Below are 9,360 nucleotides of genomic sequence, written 5' to 3' on the forward strand. Positions count from 1 at the left end.
CTGCCTATCATGTAGTGTGATCTAATCTGATGTCAGATGCGCTCCCCCCGTCCGCCTCGACGCCGTGCCGCCTGCGGCTCTCAAAGTTCTTGCGCATGCGCTCGAGGAAGCCCTCCTTGTCCGCCGGTTTGCCGCCGCCGCCGCCGCCGCCGCCGCGCGGCCCCTGCGACTCGTACATGGCCAGCGCCTGGCTGGCGAGGCGCGAGTCGCTGTTGCCGAGCTCGCGCTCAAACTGCTCGCGGATGAATGCCTCGTACTTGACCGGGTCGTCACGCACCTCCGGCGGAACCGGCCGGCCGAGCTGTTGGACCAGGTCGTCTGCAAACTGCTTGAAGAGCGCCATCGCCATCGCCTCGTCCGAGTCGTACTCGCCGCCGCCGCCGCCGCCGCCGCCGCCGCCGCCGCCGCCGCCACCCGACATCTCGAGCAGCTGCTGGATCGCCTCCTCGATCCCTCCGCCGCAGGTAGCCAGGATGGAGGCGAGGACGTCGCGGTCGTAGTCGGGAAACATCTGCGCCAGAGAGTCGAGCTGGTCGCCGCCGTCGTCAGCTGGCATCGGCGGCGCAACCACATGCTGCTGCGGTGGCGGTGCCCACGGCGCCGGCGCCGGCGCCTCACTCGCCCGCTGCTGCGCCTGTGCCATCATCTGCGGCGTGATCTGGAGAGGCGCCAAGGACGGCATGTCGTCGAAGGATTGGTAGTCGCCCATTTGGGGCGATTGGCAGGGAGAGCGGACTTGTTGATGTGACCGGCGTCTGGCTGGCAGAGAAGAATTTAAACAAGAAACTCTCTCTCACAGGCTGATCGTCCTACAAGATCCTGCTTGTGCAGGTGGGGACCCTGTCCTTCTCCCACCCCTCGTTTGGCGTGTCCGTTGTATTTATTTATTTTATTAGCACACAGGCTCGATCGACACAGGTGCGAACTGGCGCGTGCTAGTACTATCACCGGCACACCACCGGAGCCGCCTAAGCGACTCCGTTAAGAACGGCAATGCACTTAGCTCCGTGCACAATGCCGCTGTCCCCGCACGCTAGCTCGTTCACCGTCTGCCACGCCACGGCGGTGTGGAGAACGACAGACAAGCGCTGCATCTGCAGCCCGTGCCAGTTCTTGGTGGTCCATGTGACCTCATCGAGGTGCTGAGCGTGCGAAAGTTTGTTACTCAGCTGGTCCGCCGCCTGCCGAAGAATTCTGCGGACGCCGTCCCCGAAGCCGCCGAACGTCTCGAAGTCGAGCAAACGCAGGTCGCAATTCTTCTCCCGCGCGAACCGGTAGTCGCCCTTCTTGTAGGGGGCCGTCACAGGTGCCCCTGCCTCCGCCTCCGCCTCCCCCTCACTCTCCCCCTCCTCCTCTTCCGCCGCCGCCGCCTCCGCCTCTGCATCCTCCGCCTCCCTCCCCCCCTCCCCCCCCCCCTCCGGCCGCGGCCATGCAGCATGCCCGAACACTAAGTCGAGCAGCGCCCGCTCGGTGTTGCCGAAGGCGACAAAAGCCCCCTTCCAGCCGAGCCGATCGCCACCCTTGCACGTAAGCGAGCTCGTGAGTTTCAAGTCGCCAACGAGGCGCACATGCCCTTTGCCGATGTTCGCCGCCGCCACGTCAGGTTGTTTTGGGTTACTGTAACTGAGGTGTGCAGTCGGCTCCATCTCGATGAGCATGCCCCACGCCGAGCGAAGGGTCTTGACGAGTCGTTTGAGCAGGTATTTGTGTCGTGTCGCGTGCTTCGCACGCGGGTTGACCATTGCGGCATCGCCGAGTTCTTCGTGCGGCTTGCCGTTTGGCGCACTGGTTGGGTAGTAGTCTAAGTTCTGAGCCTGGAGGCCTAATGGGTCTAAGTGTGGCTAGCCACGCTGGAGTGCTTGCGCGGTCTAAGATCAGCGGGAGCCTCTTACATCGGCTAAGTCGGCCGTGGCACGGCCTGGGGCCAAGGCTCCCACCGTGATCAACGCCCCGTGATCAACATCGGCACAGCCCCCAAATTTTCTTCGCCTGCGGCGGGCGATCGATCCTCCTCATGCTCAGCAATCGCCGCCTCAGCATCCTCCTCTTCCGGTTCTCGTTGCTGCCTCCTGAGCGCAATGTTCGGCGACTTCTAGCCAAACAGTTCTCACAAATAGCCTCAAGCTCAAACAGACGCGTGTCAGAGAAGCCTCTGTGTATGCTGGTCCTCTTTGTATTGAACGATCCGCGCGTGAGGTAGCATAGGGCCTTGTTGGCAGCAGCCAGCTTGTTGCGCTGCTTCGTTGCGATGAGCTGATTGGGATCGCAGAAGTGCATGCCAAGCACCGCCACGATCTTGAAGCAGAACACATCGCAACCGCATCGTCCGCACTGCCATCGGCATGCCGCGCCCGCCGCTTCGCCGCAGCCGCCTTAAGGCACGCATAGCGGCAGCATATGGTACGTTGGTCGTTGCGCGTACTTGAGCAGGCGTTGCGCGCCGCAAGTAGCGCACTGGCCCTGGGAGAAGGCGATATGGCGTCGTGCGCGGCAAACGTTGGTCGGGACGCGTCCAGGTATTTTTCGGGTAAACCTGAAAGCTGATAACCTGGTTTGTGGACCTCCCGCACCTTACCCTTACAGGCCACCATAAGGGACCCCGTTGTCCGTTTGACATCAGACTTTTTTTGAGTTGGAGGTAATAATTAAAAGGATTGCACTGTCCCAAAGAACTGATTCATTCATTTCACCCTCACATAGTAACAATACCTCAAAGTTGAAAACCTCCAAAATAGGCCGTCAGGACTCTGTCAGGACTCCGTCAGGACTCTGTCAGGACTCTGTCAGGACTCCGCCAGGACTCCGCCAGGACAACCACTGCCCCCCCGCTGTGAACAGAGCCCTTAGCTAGAGAGTAGGGAGGGGTGTACAGTCGAGTTACTCCCGAGGGCAGGGACGGCCCTCCACTGAGGGAAAGGGCGCAACGGGGACGGTATGCTCACAACCCAGCCACGCAGCTCTTTGCTCGCGTACAGCCAACGAGTTTGCTGGTCCACAGGCAGGCCAGGCCGTGAGCGTGGGCCGGTCGGGCCTGATCCTGCGGTGAGCACTGGAGGGCTATGCGGCTCGCTCCGTCAGCCGACTTGCGCCGTCGAGCGGTCGAGCGCTTCGGGTTGGACCCGCGGGAGGGTCCCTGCGCGGCTGACATGGCCAGCCAAGCCGTGTGCGCTGCCGTGGGCGCTGTCGTGGGTGCTGCCGTGGGTGCTGCCGTGGGCGCTGCTGTGGGCGCTGCCGTGGGCGCTGCCTCGGTCAGCAGTCGGTCAGCAGTCGGTCCGCTGCTCGGCGCTGGCCTGCAGGCCGCCGGTGGCAAATCGGGGGGGCGCGGGCCATGGACGTCGTGGCCGAGCTTTGCTGCCTTCTTGCACGTTGCCGGCTGTAACGTTGCCTGCACCATGGCCGCGCCTCTCTTGCTTGTGCGCTTTCATGGTCGAGCCGAGTGGCGCGAGAGTGAGCGTGATTTCTTTTGTCTGTCTGGACTCTAAGTTTCTGTCAGGACTCTCAAGTTTCTGTCAGGACTCTCAAGTTTGCTTGTCAGGACTCTCAAGTTTGCTTGTCAGGACTCTCAAGTTTGCGTCAGGACTGCCCCATCAGGACGATTCCGCAGAGGGCGCGCACGGTCGAAAGGGGGGCTGGGCGTCTATCATTCACTGCTGGGGGGGAGGGGAAGGAGGGTTGCAGTGAAGGAAGGTGGAGGTCTCGTCGGAGGCACTTGTGAGCACTGTGAAGACCGTGCGCCGTCAGGACCCCGCCAGGACTCTGTCAGGACTCTGTCAGGACTCTGTCAGGACTCTGTCAGGACTCTGTCAGGACTGTCAGGACAGGTGCGGGAGGTCCACAAACCAGGTTTGATTCAACCAGGCATACCCGGGTTTTACCCGGAGTTGGCCTTATGTCGTCTAAGTTCATGGCCCCCGACCATGAGGGTCTAAGTCTGAGCCCGGCTCCGTGCGGGGGCTAAGTTGAGCGCTCGCTCGCTGCAGAGGCTAAGTGTAGAGCGACCCTCTAGCCCTACTACCCAACCATTTTTGGCGCCTTCTTGCCCGCCTCCACCGCCTGGCAGGCAACATCGAGCGGGAGGCCGAGGCGGCGCTGAACTGTAATGCGCATCGCCCACGTCTCCATCTTCATATCATCCCGCATGGGGATCGCATTCAGGAAGGCGCCAGCCCCCTCCTGGCTGACTGCGACGAACCGAATCGCCTCGCGCCAGCACTTGTGGTTCTTGCACCTGCCAGTCTTGTAGCGGCCGCCCCGCCGGGATGCCTCGCTGACGAAGGCTTCGGCGAGGGCGAGCCAGTTGCGATGGTGTACGCCGACGGTGTACCGCCGCTGCGCCTGCTGTAAGAACTCGCTGGTAGACGAGAACTCCGGAAGAGGCAGCAGCTCCGCCGCCGGCGTAAGCTTGGGCGGGTGGTAGCGGCGCCGTCCCACCGCCTTGGTCTTGCTCCGGCGAGGCCGAGGACGGTGGCGAGGAGACGCTCGTCGCGGCTCGACTCGCTCGCCCCCTCTCCCTCTTCCTCGCCCGCCTCCGCCTCTGCCTCCTCCCCCCCCCCGGACGGAGCGTGCGCTCCCCGCCTCATGGCTGCAGCAGCGTCCGCAGCCGCCCCGCTGCCGCCCTGGCGCTCGAGCTCGGAGGCGCGCGCCGCCGCCTCCCTCTCCCGCTTGGCAGCGGCGGCGTCGGAAGCCTCTCGCACCATCTCGGCGACCAGCTGCTCCAGGCCGCCTGTCATGACCATCCGGACGCGCCCGAGCATCTCCGACTTGGTCCGCTCCTTACGGCCCTCGCGGAGATGGTTGATGGTTACCATCTTGGATAGGATCTGGAAGGCGACGTAGAGCCCCGCGTCCGGGGTGTTGATGTGATCGCGCAGTAGCGTGGCGCCGTGGTAGAGCATGCCGTAGTACTCCCGACGCGCTCTCTTCGGTGGGCGGCAATCGTCGTCAGTACTGCTACGCATATGCACGGAGGCCCATATGCATACGCATCACATTACGCCCTCTCGGGAATACGTAAACTCGGTGCGTGTACGTCACTTGCCAGTCCAAATGCGTCGCATTACGCAGCCCGTCGAACGCCTCCCCTTCAAAAATAAATAGAAAACGTCAATACATACACGTAATCATCGCGTGCGTGACGGTGCGATGGCCCTGTGGTTGCCTCATACGTACCACGTGTCACGTATACGGATTATGGATCTCCGCCGGTGCGCCGCGGCCCACGGAGGGCGGGGCGTCTTCGACGTATCACGTATCCGCATTACGCATACGTCCTTTTCACCGCAAAGCTTTGCCCCGGGGACGGTGCAATGGCCCGCGCGGCGGGTGCCTTACGTACCACGTCTCACGTTTCCGGATTATGTATCTCGCCCCGCGCGCCCCCGAGCCCCCCCCCCCCCCTACGTATCACGCATACGCATTACGCATTACGTATTTTTCATCCTTCGTAGTCCAAGGCAATGTTACAAAGCATAAATTGTACAAAGACGATGGCAGTGAAGTGCCAAGAGAGACACCTTCTCCGCCGACAGTCAAACAGTTCCCTCGAGGTCTCACAGGACCCACACACAGCAGATTGCAGAGGCGCGCGGGCCTCGCCCCGACCCCTCGCCCCTTCGCGTCGGCGACGGGAGAGGAAAGGAGAGGCGGCCGAGCAGGCGAGGCCCGCAGTCATATCCCCTCACACACACAAAGATGGCTCGCACGACGCTGACTAGAGTCTAGGCCCGAGGAGGACCTTTGCAGCTGTCGCGCGTGCCGGGGGAGTGGCGCTGCGTGGAGGCACGGCGGGGCGGCGCGCCGACGAATGCTCCACACACTTCAGTCCGCTCACGCCGATGGGCGGCGGAAGAGCATGTTGGCAAATGCTCCGATGCCGGAGGGCTGATTGCCGTTCCCCGCCTATTAAGGAATAAAACGGATCGGAGCTAGTGGTGCTAGCCAACTTATGGCAGCCCGAGCGGCAGCGCCAGTGCGCGCACATAAAGGGGGGTGGGTGGGGGGTTAGGGGGTGGCTGTCGAGGGCTATGCCCGAGTCTGTTGTTACCAGCGCACATACAACCCCAGCCAACTTATGGCAGCCCGAGCGGCAGCGCCAGTGCGCGCACATAAAGGGGGTTGGGGGGGGGATGCGTAATACGTATGCGTAATACGTGGTGCGTAAGCCCTCTCCGACAACTTGGGCGTGCAAATGCGTAATACGTATGCGTAATGCGTGAGGCGTAACCCCCGTCGGCCGCCACTTCTCACTCGAATCCGGAATGCGTGTGCGTAGTACGTGGTGCGTAGGCCCTCTCCGACAGCTTGGGCGTGCGAATGCGTAAAACGTATGCGTAATACGTGAGGCGTAACCCCCGTCAGCCACCACTTCTCACTCGAATCCGGAATGCGTGTGCGTAGTACGTGGTGCGTAGGCCCTCTCCGACACCTTGGGCGTGCGAATGCGTAAAACGTATGCGTAATACGTGAGGCGTAACCCCCGTCAGCCACCACTTCTCACTCGAATCCGGAATGCGTGTGCGTAGTACGTGGTGCGTAGGCCCTCTCCGACACCTTGGGCGTGCGAATGCATCAAGCGTATGCGTAATGCGTGAGGCGTAACCCCCGCCGGCCGCCACTTCTCACTCGAATCCGGAATGCGTGTGCGTAGTACGTGGTGCGTAGGCCCTCTCCGACACCTTGGGCGTGCGAATGCATCAAGCGTATGCGTAATGCGTGAGGCGTAACCCCCGTCGGCCACCACTTCTCACTCGAATCCGGAATGCGTGTGCGTAGTACGTGGTGCGTAGGCCCTCTCCGACACCTTGGGCGTGCGAATGCATCAAGCGTATGCGTAATGCGTGAGGCGTAACCCCCGTCGGCCACCACTTCTCACTCGAATCCGGAATGCGTGTGCGTAGTACGTGGGGCGTAGCGCGCCTTGAGAGGCACACCCCGATCGGCCGAAGGTGGATGCAGAAGACAGATTCGTAATACGCAAGACATTTGTAGCTCCCTCAGGCGCCACTTGGCTCGGGCACGACACCGAAATACGCGACGTCTGGCCGACGCACTATGGATCGCGGGCGCGTATTTACATTTACATGGCCGATCTGTGCATTCTGGGCGATTACATATGCGTAGCAGTACTGACGACCTCCCGGTGGGCGGCGGCGACGGACGGTGTCCAGCTGCGCGAGAAGGCGTTGCCTCGTCGTGCCCCTGCAGCGCCACCGTCTTCTTGGCGATGCGCTCACGCTGCGCGCGCCACGCCTCCTCCTCGCGCGCCCGTTTGCGCTGCCGCTCGGCTTCCTCCTCGGCCGCGAGTTCCTGCCATCTCGTCGCGTTGCACTCGACCTCGCCCTTCCTTCTCGGAATGCGGTAGAGGAGGGGCTCGCCACTCGCCCCGACGCGAGCGGTACCGCCGGCCGCGCCGCCATTCGCGCCGCCCGCAAAGGAAGCAGCGCAGCCGCCAGCAGCGCCGCACGCGACGCCCGCAAAGGAAGCAGCGCAGCCGCCAGCAGCGCCACACGCGACATAGCCCCCAGCGTAGCTCGCGGCAGCGCAGCAGGAATGAAGGGTGGAGTCGTCCCGGATGCTCTTAGAGAGGCTGATACCGGTACGACAAGGACAGCGACAGAATGGCGTTGCGTCACAGGAGGAGCAGTGGCGGCAGCAGAGGGCAGAGACGGCAGAGGCAGGGGCGGCGGCTGCGGAGGTGGAGGGGGCGGAGGAGGTCGGGGCAAAGGCGGAGGCACAGGTGGGCTGCTGCTCAGGCTGCTGCTCAGGCTGCTGCTCGGGCTGCTGCTCGGGCTGCTGCTCGGGCTGCTGCTCGGGCTGCTGCTCGGGCTGCTGCTCGGGCTGCTGCTCGGGCTGCTGCTCGGGCTGCTGCGAGGGCTGCTGCGAGGGCTGCTGCGAGGGCTGCTGCGAGGGCTGCTGCGAGGGCTGCTGCTCGGGCTGCTGCTCGGGCTGCTGCTCGGGCTGCTGCTCGGGCTGCTGCTCGGGCTGCTGCTCGGGCTGCTGCGAGGCGAGCCTTGTGCCTGGAGGTCGGGCCGTGGCAGCAGCAGGAGGCTCGAGGACCAGGCTGTCGCGTCGCGGCGGCCGGCCGGGAGAGCTCTGTTGGGGTTGGCGCTGGTCTAGGGCACCAGAGCGTCGTCCATCAGAGCGTGGCCCACCGGCCGGCAGCGCGTGTACCGAGCTGAAGTCCGTGCGACTGGTGCCTTCGGCAGCGGCCGCGGGCGGCTGCAGCCGCTGAGGATCTCCAGGTCGGCTCCCACGGTGGCAGCCGCCAAGGGCAGCCACCATCGTGGGGACGCGCGAAACTTGTACCGAAGAAGAATAACCAGCGCGTAGCCCGATCCCGATCACCCGGCCCGCTGGATGCGCTTCTCAGCTCACCGGCCCTGGATGTGAGGCTACCGACTGCACTCCAAGTGCTCCAAGTGCGCGGACCGCCGCAAGCGGCGTGGCGTGGAGCGGTTGTGCATCCCTCCGGGGGGCCCTCTGCGCCGGGGAGGCGTTGTTGGAGGCTAGGGCGTCTCAGAGAAGAAAAACACCGCGAAGTGCTCAGGCGCGGACATTTGGATCTACTCTCGATCGCCCCACTTGCTCTTTCTCGGCCTCGCCTCTGCGGGCGGCGCCGCGGCGGCGGGCGGCGCGAGCGTGCCACCCGAGCTGAAGCTCACAGGCGCACCTAGCGCGCAAAAGACACCACAGTCAGAGAGCGTGAGAATGCGGGAGCGTGCAATGGGAGTGCACAGACAAGGGCTACTGAATGCAGCGGCTGGTGTGCGGGGCGACAGGAGTCCGCTGCTTCCTTCTCGAGGGGTGGGGTGCGCCTTGCTTGCGCGACTGCCTCTCCTCCCACTCGCGCCTCCGCGCCTCGATCCTAGAAGGGGAGGGGGGAGGGGGGGAGGGGAGGGGAGGTGAGGCGGCGCGTGGTGTGCGGCGCGCTGGGGTGGGGGGCGTGTGGGGGCAGCGTGGCTCGCGATGTCGGCGCATCTCCCGCCGGGTCGGCGCCTCTCGTAGTTATCCTCCTTTGTGAGCTCCGCGGGGTCGTATACGGCGGGAGGGTAGTTTGTGCCCGCCTCTCGCACCTGGTCCAGGAGGGGAAGGGCCGGTGCACGTGGGTGAGCGCTGGTGTGTGCGTGTGTGTGTGTGTGAGCGTGTGTGTGTGTGTGTGTGTGTGTGTGTGTGTGTGTGTGCGTGTGTGTGTGTGAGCGTGTGGGTGTGTGTGTGTGTGTGTGTGTGTGTGTGTGTGTGTGTGTGCGTGTGTGTGCGTGTGCGTGTGTGTGTGTGTTGTGTTGCAGTGTCCATCGCCTGCCACTCTGTGCTGTGTCTACGACGGACGGTCGTCGCGCCCATGAACGTACTCACGAGCTTCTC

The 9,360-nt window shown here is 63.8% G+C and overlaps 1 protein-coding gene across 1 annotated transcript; it reads right to left on the reverse strand.

The window, feature by feature from the left end:
* Window positions 1-7: 7 nt before the first annotated feature.
* Window positions 8-709, reverse strand: EMIHUDRAFT_121797 (hypothetical protein; the record flags this gene model as incomplete). The annotated part of the gene is made up of 1 exon (XM_005793464.1): window positions 8-709. The coding sequence occupies one exon, from the start codon at window positions 707-709 to the stop codon at window positions 8-10; it is 702 nt and encodes a 233-aa protein (XP_005793521.1).
* Between the last annotated feature and the right edge of the window lie 8,651 nt (window positions 710-9,360).

This window comes from Emiliania huxleyi, assembly GCF_000372725.1.
Source record: "Emiliania huxleyi CCMP1516 unplaced genomic scaffold EMIHUscaffold_1004, whole genome shotgun sequence".
In the NCBI taxonomy this organism is placed as follows: Eukaryota; Haptophyta; order Isochrysidales; family Noelaerhabdaceae; genus Emiliania; species Emiliania huxleyi.